This window comes from Mauremys reevesii, linkage group 15 (genome assembly GCF_016161935.1).
Source record: "Mauremys reevesii isolate NIE-2019 linkage group 15, ASM1616193v1, whole genome shotgun sequence".
NCBI lineage: Eukaryota > Metazoa > Chordata > Testudines > Geoemydidae > Mauremys > Mauremys reevesii.
Window position 1 is genome coordinate 12,660,205 of NC_052637.1, and position 13,674 is coordinate 12,673,878.

Sequence of the window (13,674 nt, forward strand, 5' to 3'; positions counted from 1 at the left end):
ATACCCCCATTTTTGTGTCATCTGCAAGCTTTCTATCACTGATGATTTTATATTTTCTTCCAGGTCACTGATAAAAATATTCAATAGTGTAGGGCAAAGAACTAATCCCTGTGGGATTCCACTAGAAACACACACACTGTATGATGATTCCTCCTATATCATTACATTTTGCAATCTATCAGTTAGCCAGTTTTTAATCTATTTAACATGTGCTGTGTTAATTTTATATCAATCTAGGATTTTTTTTAAGTAAAATGTCGTGCGGTACCAAATCAAATGCCTTACAGATGTCTATGTATATTACTTCTATTGACCAAACTTATAATCACTTAGCCTTTCTGGGCTTCAGTTTCCCATCTCTAAAATGGGGACAAATAGCACATCCCTACTGCATAGCGGTGCTGGAAGGATAAATAAAAGTTGTGAAGTGCTTTGAATTCTACTGATGAAAACTGCTAAGTAAGAACTATGTGTTACTGTTCTGGAGTCTCTGCCTGGAGGAAATGGCATGTTTCTGTCATTAAGCCTCCTCTCATAGTGTTCTCCCATTATAGCTGCAGCAGCAGGGCAGGGGGTGGGAGGGAGAGAGAGACACGGCAGCTACTTCTTCATAGCTGCTTCCCTGCTTCAGCCATTGCACACGCGGCAAGAGACACAGTGCTGCCCAGCTGCACCTGCCACCAGCTCTGTCAGCTCCTGGAATTTTCACTGAGGCTGGTCAACATTTTTCCATTGAAACTCATTTCCAGTGGAAAACTCGGTTTTCTGCTAAATTAAAATCTTCACGAAAAGTGCTGGCTTTTCTTCAAACATTTGTTGTCAGAAAACTGAAAACTCCCAACACCAAATGTTTTGGCCCAAAAACCATTTTTTTTCAGGTTTGGCCAAACATTTTCAGCGTTTTTGTTTTTCCTACAAAAATTGAAATTTTCCAATGTAAAAATTGACAAATAAAAATGTTCCCATCCTTGTCGCTGGCAGTGTTCTTGTAGCCGTGGAGGTCCGAGGATATTAGAGAGACAAAGTGGGTGAGGTAATATATTTTATTGGACTAACTTCTGTTGGTAAAAGCGACAAGCTTTCGAGCTTACTCTGAGACATGAAGAAGAGCTCTGTGTAACTTGAAAGCTTGTCTCTTTCACCTGCAGAAGTTGGTCCAATAAAAGATATCACCTCACCCGCCTTGTCTCTCTTCATTCTTGTCAAAATTTTCCAGGAAAAAAACCTAGCTAAATAAATAAATTAAAATATGTTCTGACCGTCCCTCCTTTCCCCTAACCCTCAGAAATACATCAGAATATGTAGCCCCTTGTGGGCAAGGGACAAATTACCAGCTCTGACCAGGTTCCAGGATTCTTTAGAACGGAAAGAGATCTGGGAGAACACAATTCAGAGCTCACACTGAGTTCAGAACCAAGTCCCTGGTCAGTTACACCTTAGTAAACGTACCTGTACGGGTGAGTTGGTGTCTTCTGAGTCAAGATGTCCTCTGATACTTATGGTGTGGTAAAAATCTCTCAATGAACCCTGTGACTTCTTTTTCTTGAGACCGTCAGTGGGAGCTGATACCATCTGAGAACATGGAGGGGACAACGACTTATAACAAAGAGCTTTCAGAGCTCATTAGGAGCTGTAAGTAAATTTCATACAGCATCTAGATTAAAACAGGCTCTTCTCACCCTGCCAGAGCTGCAGAAAGACTACTAGGTGTGCAAATAGTTTGAGACCTGCTCTAGCTGCTTACACAGGGGGCCCACCGAATATCAAGAAAGAAAGAAAGAAAGAAAGAAAGAAAGAAAGAAAGAAAGTTGGGCAATTCATCCCAATAGAAGTGAAAGCTCAGATACCCTGAGCTGTGGGTTCCCCTGGTGGCAGTTCTCCAAGAGCTACTGATGCAATGCAGGAGAAAAGGGAAGGGGGGGAAATCTCTGCTCACCCAGAGGTATTTCAGGCCAGCTGAGCTTCTGGTGCCACTAGGCTCTTACCAGTTGTAGGTCACATGTCTGTACTATAAATATACATATTTATTCTGCAACCCCTTTGGAACAGCCTTTGAACCTCAGCCCGCCCTTATTTTTAGCCAAGGGTCCTTTGGGGATGCTGCCATTGTGTGAGATCCAGGGAGGATGCTGGTTACCTGAGGTTAAGTTTGTCGGAGAAAAACTCAGTTCTCGCTTTTTGTTTGGGTGCAGCAAAATCAAATACTTTATTATTTCTCCAGTAATTACAATGGAGGGAGAGAGTGCCATAGGACACAGGGTCGCCCCAGTCCCGGACAGGTCTCTCAACTGGTAAACAATTACATCAAGCCTTTATACCTTTGTTACAGACAATTTCTAGCAATCATGGAGACAGTAAAGAGAAAACAATTGCATTTGTTTATACATAAGCCTTTCTGCTATCTTATTTATCTCACTACTAAGAAAAGCAAGCCTGCATATTTGCAAGGTCGTAATAACTTTTCACACAGTTCACTCTGTCTCACATTATCTTGCTTCTACAAATCTCACGTCATTAGGGTCACAGCTAGCCTAACTCATGCTAAGTAACTGACATTCATTAAGATCCCTTCAAATCCTTGTTAATTATTTACTGGCTTCCACACTCCCCCCTTTTGTACTTCTAGTACAACAAACAATTTCAAATCTCAATTCGCATTAAACCATGGATTTCAGATTCTACAGCAGATATGTCAACCTTAGGGGTTTTCATGGGATGTAATGACAATGCATGATTAGCATGAACATGAAAGGTATTATTACTATCATTACGTTTTTTTACAACAACAACAACAATAACATAATCCTAAACTAACTAACAACACTACAAACAATAACATTACCATAGGAATAAAATAATGGGGTTGTTGTACAGTTTTGGTTACAAAGCACAATACATCATACTTAGTACATAAAGTAGACACTCTATAAGCTGTATGAAAGGCATTCTGTTCAGCATGATATATATTCTGAAGCATTTGAATTTGCCCTTGCAATTCAGAGATTCTTCAAACCTCTGGTAACAATGAAAGCAAATTTTGAAACCGAGCAGGCACTACTCTAATCCAATTAAAATATACCTGAAATCCAAAAGCTACGTGCAACATTCTATCTGCAGGCCAGTAAATGATATGATTGCCTGCAGCAGTGGTAAGATTAATATGTATATCTTGTAAAGTGGTGGCATCAACGTACACATAGCTATCATTAGCTTGAAAAAGTGGGTGTCCTGTCAGGGTAGTTCCTTGACCTCTACCCTCCCAGCAAATATTGGCATAAACAGTGACAACTTCCCCTGGCTTCAGTTTCTGTACACACTGAAGCTATGGTGGTTCTAACGGCCAAAATATCCATAGATTCCCTAACCCCAGCCAAATATCAGCTGTAATCCCAGGAGCACTAACTAAAAATCGATTAGGAGAATCAGGCGGTCTCACTTCCCAGATATCTCGGTGAATCACCCAATCCCACATGCATCCTCCCCATGGACCCGGCAGGATTCGGTATGTGGGAGCCCACACCCACCCTAACCGGTCCATATGCTTGGAAGGAGCACTGTGAATGTCCTCACTTCCATCCAGAAAGTGTCCAAGTATATCTGCATGACCACAGATCAGATGGTACTCCTGATGCGTCTGTAAGGGCAGTGGGCCAAGTCTGGTCTAGATCCCACTGCAATGCCTTCCCAGCCTCAATGATATTCAATACCATCTCTGTCAGTAACTTCTGGGTCATAGAACTAAGGGTGGAAATGACATGTAACTCACCAACTCCAGCCTGTACTTAACATAGCTGAGCTTCAAAAATAAGGCTAGTGGCCTTTTCTAGTTGGCCCAATTTCTTATCATGTTCTTGGCCTTTAAGAATAGTCCACATGGCTACTACACTATTGGCCCCAGCCCACAGGGATCTGGTCAATTCCCTTTTTTGTCCAGAGGAAATAACCCAGGCCTTTTTGTTGTGCTAATCTAATGGCAGCCCCTTGTGAGCAATCTGGGTATGTAGAAGTGATTTGAAAACCTGATAAGGGCAATGTCATTTAAAATCCAATTAGGGAGGGCAATACATACTGAAGGATTTATCCAAAACACAGGGCGCAGCCTGTAGAATAAATGCCAAAATCCAATTAATACCACATTCCCAAGCATGGGTCCCACAAATTTCTTCCTGCCAGTGTGTAATTCTTTGTTTCTTCACCAGGGTCAGTTCTCTATGTCCTTAATTAGTCAGGAATTCCTGGACTATGGCAATGTCAGTGGAGTGAGTGTTTCTTCTTCGTCCCTGAAGCAGTCGTGGTTCAGCATCCTACAGGGGAGATTACCAGGACATCATCCTGTAATGATCTTGCTTCTTCTAGAAAAGTTTAAAGGCACAGTAGTTTGTCAGTGGACAAGGGAGAGGTTGCCAGCACGTCACCTTGTCCTTTTTCCCTGCTGTCCAGAAGCACAGTAGAACTAGAAGAAAGAATAGGCGAATTATCAGTAGGAAAATTCTTCTGATGTGGAGGGGTCTTTGTGCAGTGAGAATCCTGGGTCCAAGCAGTCAGTCTGTGGCACTTCACAGAGGTGTCGGTAGTCAGCAGGACTTGGAAAGGGCCTTTCCAGCGTGGAGCCAAGGCAGTCTTTCGTTGATGGATCTTTATGTAGACCCAGGCTCCTGGTTCCAACGAGTGGCAAGGTTGCACAGGATCCTTCGGTAGTGCTTCCATCACCTGTGTATAAAAAAGACTTAACACATTTCATTAGTGCCTGACAATACTTAAGCATTATGTTATCCATCAAATGAATGTCCATCTGAGCTGGGGTTAGTGGGGGTGCAATTGGTAGTCAGCATTGGGTGTCCTGTCAAAATTTCATGAGGGCTGAGTCCAGTCGTTCGATTGGGAATGGCTCTCATACTCATCAGTGCCAAAGGAAGGGCATCCGGCCACTTTAAGTTCGTTTCAGCACAAATCTTGGCCAGTGTATTCTTTAAAATCCCGTTCTGGCGTTCCACTGTCCCAACTGTGGGTGGTGAGGGCAGTTAGTTGCACATAACTCCTTTACAATCTGTCCAGTGAAATGAGTTCCAAGATCACTGTTGATACGCACAGGGATGCCAAAACGTGTATAAAAATCTTTAAGCAGAAATTTCACAACAGTCCTGGCATCTGCTTTCCTGCAAGGAAAAGCTTCAACCCAATTGGTAAATACATCAACTAAAACTAATACATATCCATAACCACAACATTTAGAAATTTAAATAAAATTAATCTGAATATTTACAAAAGGTCCCCAAGGAGGAGGGTGGGCTGCCCGCTGCACACCAATCTCGTTTAACTGCAGCAACCATCCCCCCCTTGCCTTGGTAGTCAGCCAAGTCTTAGCCGTGAGCGGTGTCCTTGACTGGGGCCAGTGCATGTTAGCTATTCCCTTTTTTCTCCCTTCATGGCTTTTTTTTTCTTTTAACCTACAAAGGAAACTTTTACTCTTTACTTATACACCTTCTTTTATACCATGAACACATAAACATAAACCAGCCACATATACCCTTTCATTAAAATAACCTTATTACAGAACTTGGGAACAACAAGCCAGGACAAGCACACCCACTTTGAGAAGTTCACTTAATATAACCTCTAGTCCAATAGCTTTCCACCATCCCCAGCCCTCTGGCTAAAAGTCTGAGGTAGCCAGAAGGATCCCTTGTACAATTTGGGGAGTGGGTTAACTTTTCATGTCCTTGCTTCCAAAGACTGTCAGTATGCAAATTTTAACAACAATTCTCAATTAAAAGATTTGGCCAATGTAGTTTCTTTCTCTTACTTAAGAAAATGTATTAGACTTTAGTATATCACATTTGTCTGATGTAACCAAACACTTTGTATTCTAAGTTGAACAAAACAAGTATCTGCATTTCAATCCAACACTTCCGCTTGATTTCAAATCAGACCATCTCATGAAAATATTAAACACAACAATTCTGGCCACGAGACAAACACCACAAGACAGAACATAGAACACACAACATAATTGTGACTGTGCCAGTAAATCATGGTACGTTGAATGCTGTGCAGCTGGTATTAGTTTTCTTGGATTATCTGAAAGACAAAAACTGAGGTCCACCCCTTCTGGGCAGTTAAATACTTAAAATATACAAATACTCTTGTTGATTCTAGGCAAAACAGAGGAATTACCCCATATTTTCTCGTATGTGTTTCTTAGACAGCCCTGGTTCAGCGGCCTCTACCTTATCATTTAGTTAATTTGCATTAACACAGATGCTTTCTGGCTTGCTTTTGCTTGACTTTTAACTCCTGCTTTTAAACACTGAAAGAAAACATCACCACTTACAGTGCCAGTAGAGCCTAATTTCTTTGCCGGAATTTATTTACAAACATTTCAAAGACATCAAAAACTTTTCCCTTTAGCATTTTTACAAAGTTCAACTGCTGTTCCCTCCAGCAACTACAGAGTTAAGTTTTCACTTTCCTTAAAAATCACTTGCTTCGTTTTCCAACAGTCACTTTTATCAACTCAAATCACCATTCCAAATATCCTCCTGAGTATTTGAAATCCTCATGCTTATATTCACTTACTCCGTCTTTCCACTACACCCTCAAAAGTTTCCAACCTGTTTTCCAATCTCTTTGTCTGTTGCCTGCCCGCCTGGGCCCGATCCTTTTTTTCTCGCTGAATCGTCCCGTCCATGGACACTAGCTTGTTCCACAACCAGTTCTTAGCTAGGAGGGTGGGCTACTCAACTAGCCCCCACCCTTCTGGTCTTTTCCCCAAAACATTTCTACTCACAAGACTACCCGAGTCCTCCCTTTGAAGGCTTGCCACCTGGGCAAAAATACATGGCCATTGGGTAAAGGCCAATCCAAACCCCTTTAGGGGGTCTACCCAGAGACCCACCCATTTGTCTGCTGACACTTAAACAGAAAAGAAAATTACACAGAAAGCAGAGAGAATTACAGTCTAAGCCAGATTTTTCTACTTTTATTACATTGTCCGTTACAGGGGGCGGGACAGAAAGATCTCAATACTACCTCAGAGCTTCATCGCACACATGGCTTCCACTCTGAGGAATTACGAACGAGAAGTTCAGTTCCGCTCACACACCCAACGTCCAAATGAACAGAGCAGAAGAACAACAGTAACCGGTTAAACAGAACAGAACCAGAACCAGATAGCACACCAAAACCAAATAGTGTTCCCTTATTCTATTAGGGCTCACCTTTAATCATGCAATTCTTAACATATAACACCAACAGCACCAAACAAAACAAACATAAAATAACAAGGGTAAAAAAGATAGATGGTGTAAATTTTGCAGGGCTCCCCCATTCTCAATTGCTCACCAAACTGTGACAAATTCCTGTTACCAATTATATTCCTCATGTCAGGTGATCAGACTGACACTGCATATAATCAAATTTTAAAGCTTCATTAAAAATAATAAAACAACAATGGAGAGTGTTGGGAATGCTCCCACCTCACTCAGGAAAAATATGAATACCCCAAGCCTTAAGCCACTTTAATACTCACACATGTCTCACTGGAAAGTTAAGCTTTGCAAATATAATTCCAATTCTGTAACTTGTACTGCCTTTGGTTTGCCTCTGTCTCTATTTTTCCACATCAGCTGAGGCTGAAAGCAGTTTTTCTTTGCACTTAGCATAGTCCGCGCTGATTCTTGACCTTGAACACAAAACAACTTCTCCTTTATCTCTGGGCTAAGCTGAATTTCAAATTAACCTGTTCCTAGACAAATTGCTCACACTGTGTCAGAGGCTTTTCTTAGGTGATTAAAAGCTCCTCTGAGATATATGATCTTATCTAGATTGAAGATACCTTCTAATGTGCACTGTTTAGATGGATTTTCACGCGTGTGAAGATTCCAATTCTCTAAATACCTGCAGGTTTTAGGACCATAATGTACGTACATGTAATATGCTGGGGTACCCTTAGGGGGTAAGGTGGAATATTTAGACTGTCCCTTACCCATTTTCCACTTACACACACAGAGAGGGTGCCCTGTCCGCGCTAGCGGCTCAGAAACTAAGGATCTTTCCCTACAGGGCACTCACGCAGGAGAGACTCACAAGGAAGACTACGACTCTCCTACACCTCCCTTCAGCAAAGAGCGTCGGCTAGTCTCTGGGAGACGGCGCCGCTTACTCTGATTGCATCCAGTGAGATGATCAGACTGTCAGTAGCCCACACAGAAGAGAAAGGGGAGGGAAGATGGGTTCACACACGCCTAGACCCAGGCAGTTTCCTCGCCGGACTATGCCAGGCCGAGTCAGCCCACTGTGGGTCGGATCTCCTAAAGATCCACTAGTTACCGGGCTTGCGTTAGAGCAGTCCTGATCAGGAGCTTCCGCTTCACAGGGTACTCTGGGCATCTTCCGATAACGATCACTCACACTGGTGTACACACACACACACACACCAAGGCCTCTTTTCTTCCTTTTTTTTTTAACCCTTTTTTAACCTTTTTATCTTTTTAATTTTTTTTTTTTAACCACGATGCATCTTTACCTGGTCCGGACCAATACCATGAGGCAGTATGACAACCCCTCTTGAGGCGGTAAAAAACCCTCAGCACTGGTGCATTCTAATGCATTTACCTATGCATTACCTTATGCATTACCTTATGCATTTCCTTGGCCAACTCAGCAGTTCCCAGTACTGCTATAAACTAAACTTATTGGGGCCTCTCCCCAATACCACTTTGCATCTGATCCTGCTGCACAGTCAATAAGTTCAGATGGCGTGAGCCCAACAGAGACAGACGTCCTCACGGACAGTCCTCCTCCGATACCCCAACAGAGATTTCAAAAGGTCTCATACCTCTCATGTGGCACCATGCGGTTCGAAGGGGAATGATCCATAGTAGCCGTCTGTGGGTCCGTGGGCGTTGCCATCCCGGACGAGCCCCCAAATTGTCGGAGAAAAACTCAGTTCTCGCTTTTTGTTTGGGTGCAGCAAAATCAAATACTTTATTATTTCTCCAGTAATTACAATGGAGGGAGAGAGTGCCATAGGACACAGGGTTGCCCCAGTCCCGGACAGGTCTCTCAACTGGTAAACAATTACATCAAGCCTTTATACCTTTGTTAAAGACAATTTCTAGCAATCATAGAGACAGTAAAGAGAAAACAATTGCATTTGTTTATACATAAGCCTTTCTGCTATCTTATTTATCTCACTAATAAGAAAAGCAAGCCTGCATATTTGCAAGGTCGTAATAACTTTTCACACAGTTCAGTCTGTCTCACATTATCTTGCTTCTACAAATCTCACGTCATTAGGGTCACAGCTAGCCTAACTCATGCTAAGTAACTGACATTCATTAAGATCCCTTCAAATCCTTGTTAATTATTTACTGGCTTCCACAGGTTCATCTAGGGCAGGTTGTCAGGGTGGTTTGCTCCAGAGGTGAGATCAGAGCTGGGTTCACAGCCCTGGAGACTGGATTAAGCTATTTAGCCCCAGAACAGGGACATCCTACATTGTGGCCACATCTGGTGCCTGCACAAACCAGGATCAGCTCTAAAGCTGAGAGGGGCTTTCAGTCTCTGATCCCATTTAGTCCATTACCTCTCAGCCATGTCCAAGGAGGGAAGCAGGGAGCCCCCAACTGTGGAGTCTGCTGTCTGCTAGGAACTGCAGAGAGACCGGCAACTCAGTAAACTGCTTCTGGATAATATAGTAATGGGTGCATGATAGACAGATAGGATTATTTGAACATTATCTCTCTAACAGAGGAGGATCAAATGCATCACAAGTTTGGAAAAAGTCCACAAAGACAAGCACAGTAAGTTTCCTATTTCAATTAAATATGTTAGGGTATTGCTATACAGGGCACATGTGAGAACATAAATATGCATGACAACTGGCACTCATGAAGAGTATTACTATCTATTTAATCAAATACCTAGAACCAGTCAGAGCTTTTTATTTGTTTATTTTTTCAGCAGCAAAAATGGACTGTTCATAAAAATTGTGAAAACTCAAACCTTTGTTTCATTGTGGCAACTGAGAAGAAAACAATTTTAACTAAAAGCTGTTAAAAACTGAAAAAAAATTGCCTCTGTTGTCCTTGGGAAAAACAAAATATATATCGAGGATAACAGAGACTTTCCATGAAAATGTGTTCAATTGAAAACCCAATTTGCCTTTGCAATAATTAAAGCAGAAAATGTTTCCTAGAAAGGGAAACAGCTTTGCACCAAGGGGGAAAACATTAAGATTTTCCACTAATATCACAATTTCAAATTCATTTGCTCTATTGCAGCTGTTCCAAAGGGATAGCTCCAGGATGGTTAAACTGAATAAAGCAAAGTTGACAGCCCACAGAATATATTTTAAGCACCGCGAGAGTTGAAGCCCCCAGACAAAACCTTTCTATCTTGACCCTGCCCAAGGACAGACAAAAAGTCAATGAGATCAGAGCCCAGATCTTCTGCTCTAGGACCATATCTGCAGTCCTATATTGCTGCCACCTAAATGGCAGTGCTGTTGAGAGATGCACAGAACATACACATAGTAAGACACTGTCCAGCACCCTAAAAGCTTCCAGTCCTAATGGACAAGGCAGAGAAAGGGAGGCAGGGGAAACAGAGGCACAGGGAGGGGAAGTGACTGGCCCAAGGTCACTGGCAGAACCAAGAACAGAATCCAAGTCTCCTGACTGCCACTGACCTGCCCAGCACAGACACAAAGTCACAAAGGGAAATGATACAACCTAGCAGAAACTGAGCGACGTTCCTAGCCCATCATCACACAGAGATGGAAGTGCAGCTAGAACTGGTGCCATGAATCAATCTGTAAATAGGTAGAAAGCCGTCTATGTGAAGGAATCATCGCAGACGAGCTGCCACGTGGGAAGCTGGGTGAATCAATGTCATATTTCTATAGGAAGTGGGAATCAGGCTGTGTTGTCATTTTAGTATGTTAGTTTCATGCCCAAGTTGTGGGCTTGCTGTTTGTCACAATAGGGAACCACCTTGGCTAGAATTGTTGGATTTGGATTGTACTTTGTCCCATTCTTCACACTGCATTTTATCTAAGGACAGATCATCAGATGGTGTAAACTGACCCAGCTCCATTGACTTTAAGTGAAATAATCCAGTTTTCACTAATGTGATAATGCACCTAACTAGTGCTCTGATTGATGGGTGAGGAGCACTCGTGACTCCTCATCAATGGAAGTGCTGAGTGTGTGCACCCTTCACATTCACATTATGAGATATTACACAGAGAGAATCAGGATCAATTCCTCTGTCACTCTAATCCTGACCATTGCCCTTCTCCTTCCCTCCACAGCCATCACACGATGTACTGAGGAAGAAAATGTCCAACCGAACCACCGTGACCGAGTTCCTTTTCCTGGGATTCTCTGACGTTCGGGAGCTGCAGATTTTACACTTCCTGGTGTTTCTAGTGATTTACCTGGCAGCCCTGATGGGGAATCTTCTCATCATCACAGTTGTTGTCCTTGACCACCACCTTCACACCCCCATGTACTTCTTCCTGATGAACCTGTCCATCCTAGACATCGGCTCCATCTCTGTTACTGTCCCCAAATCCATGGCCAACTCCCTCATGAACATCAGGTCAATTTCTTATTCTGGATTTGTTGCCCAAGTTTTTCTCTTTGTCTTTTTTGTTTCAGCTGATCTAGTTTTATTGACTGTCATGGCATATGACAGATATGTTACCATCTGCCAACCATTGCACTATGAGAGAGTGATGAACAGGAGAGCTTGTGTCCAAATGGCAGCTGGTGTCTGGATCAGTGTTTTTCTCTACTCTGTACTGCACACTGGGATCACATTTGCAATATCCTTCTGTGGAGGCAACATAGTTGATCAGTTCTTCTGTGAAATCCCCCAGCTCCTCAAGCTCGCCTGCTCTGACACATACCTCAGTGAAACTGGGGCTATTGCCTTTAGTGTGTGCTTAGGCTTAAGCTGCTTTGTTTTTATAATTTGTGTCTTATGTTCAGATCTTCAAAACAGTGCTGAAAATCCCCACTGAGCGGGGCCGGCATAAAGCCTTCTCCACCTGCCTCCCTCACCTCACTGTGGTGTCCTTGTTCTTTTGCACTGCCACCTTTGCCTACAGTCATCCCACCTCCAGCTCCGTCTCAGGTCTGGATCTTGTGGTGGCTGTTCTCTATTCCGTACTGCCAGCAGTAATGAATCCAATCATCTACAGCATGAGGAACAAGGAGATCAAAGCTGCATTGAGGAAACTGATAGTGTTGAGATTATTCACCAGAAATAAGCTGTCCATTTTTTTCCTTTGGTTGTGATTTCATTTTGTTTTTCTTTATAAATGTAATCCTCCAATGACATTATTGTCTCCATGAAAACATGTTTTGCAATCTGCTTATGCAAAAAGGTGTGTTTAGACTGATAAAAATGCAAACACCACTCAAGTCAATGGAGTTACTGTAGATTTACAGCAGTGTAAATAAGATCATACTCTACCTATCATGTTTTTTGTACTGCCACTCAAAACCACACTCTCTGAGCAGCTTCCACCTCAAATGAGTAGCCATAATCATGTCCCTAGTGAACTTCATGAACTTCATGAGTTCTCTGTGTCTTCTCCTTTTTGAGGGCATAAACTCTTCTTGGGGTGCCATGGCTTTTGGCTAATTGTTTGCTTGTGTGACAGAGTGGGGTATGATGGTGTCAAGCTGTGAACTCTGTTGTAGTATGTGTAGAAATATTCGCACGGTGATAGCACAAGTCTGGCCTGGCTCAATGGCAGCCTGTTGAGCTGCTTTCCAGACAGCTGCCCTGCCTGGGAAAGGTGCTTGACACCATCATGGAGATGCATCAAGACTAGAGTCTGGGGCTATCGAGTTTTGTTGTGTCTCGTCTACTTTCCCCTCCTGCCCAAGGGAAAATGATTTTTCTATACAGGGGGCCCACAGGCATGAATGTCGGGGATGGAACTTCAGAGTTTGAACCCCTGACGCAGAGACAGGGGCCTATTTAACAGTGCGGTTCCGCTCTGTGCAGAGAGGGGCCAACCATGCCCACACATAGGAAGGACTTGCAGGAGCAAGAGGGCAGGAGGGATTCTTCTCAGCCTGCAACCTCGGACTTACAGAATGGATGAGATCAGACTAGGGGAGAGGGTGTCTCAGGACTGTCTTGTTTCTGAAGATCTGGAACTCTCGAGGGCTCAATGCATAAAGTTTCTGTGGTTAAGAAATTCCTTTGCTAAACCCATGTTCCTTGCCTTCCTCTCAAAATGTTCTTACAGGGGTTCAATTAGACTCCTAGCCTAGGTGAAGCTCTGGCAGAGTGTGTGTAGGTGTCTGGGAGCTTGGGGGAACTCAGACACTGGTTTTGAGCTCTAAGGCAGCTGGACGGTGGCCTCCAATGGCCAAAGGAAGAGTGTCAGACCAGAGGTCCGAGACTGGCAGTGTTTCCAAGAGCCCCAGAGCTAGTGACGATGAGACTCTACCCAGGCGCAATTACCTTGGAAGTACGTGGCACCCAGTGATTGGATCCACTTTCACGAGATGGGTGCTTGTATAACTGGGTACTGGGCCAGATTGTAACAGCTAGCTCGTCTGGCTTTTGTTTGGTTTTATCAGGTGGTCAATTCGGTTTTAGGGTGTTTTTTCCCCTTTTTCGGGGGAAGGGAAATGATTGGTTACATGG

At 43.1% G+C, this 13,674-nt stretch overlaps 1 protein-coding gene across 1 annotated transcript; it reads left to right on the forward strand.

Annotated features, from left to right (window-relative positions):
* The first annotated feature begins 10,495 nt into the window (after positions 1 to 10,495).
* LOC120383059 (olfactory receptor 14I1-like) lies at positions 10,496 to 12,073 on the forward strand. Its single transcript, XM_039500694.1, has 3 exons — positions 10,496 to 10,534; positions 11,315 to 11,604; positions 11,997 to 12,073. Exons 1-3 carry the CDS (start codon positions 10,496 to 10,498, stop codon positions 12,013 to 12,015), a joined length of 348 nt encoding a protein of 115 aa, XP_039356628.1. The 3' UTR covers positions 12,016 to 12,073.
* Positions 12,074 to 13,674: the final 1,601 nt, after the last annotated feature.

What these genes read in the sequence shown, in the direction of transcription:
- LOC120383059 (XM_039500694.1), top strand. Translation starts at nt 10,496, where the DNA reads ATGGCAGTGCTGTTGAGAGATGCACAGAACATACACATA. An exon ending in ATGCACAGAACATACACATA is followed by an intron (nt 10,535 to 11,314) that starts GTAAGACACTGT and finishes TTCCCTCCACAG; the next exon opens with CCATCACACGATGTACTGAG.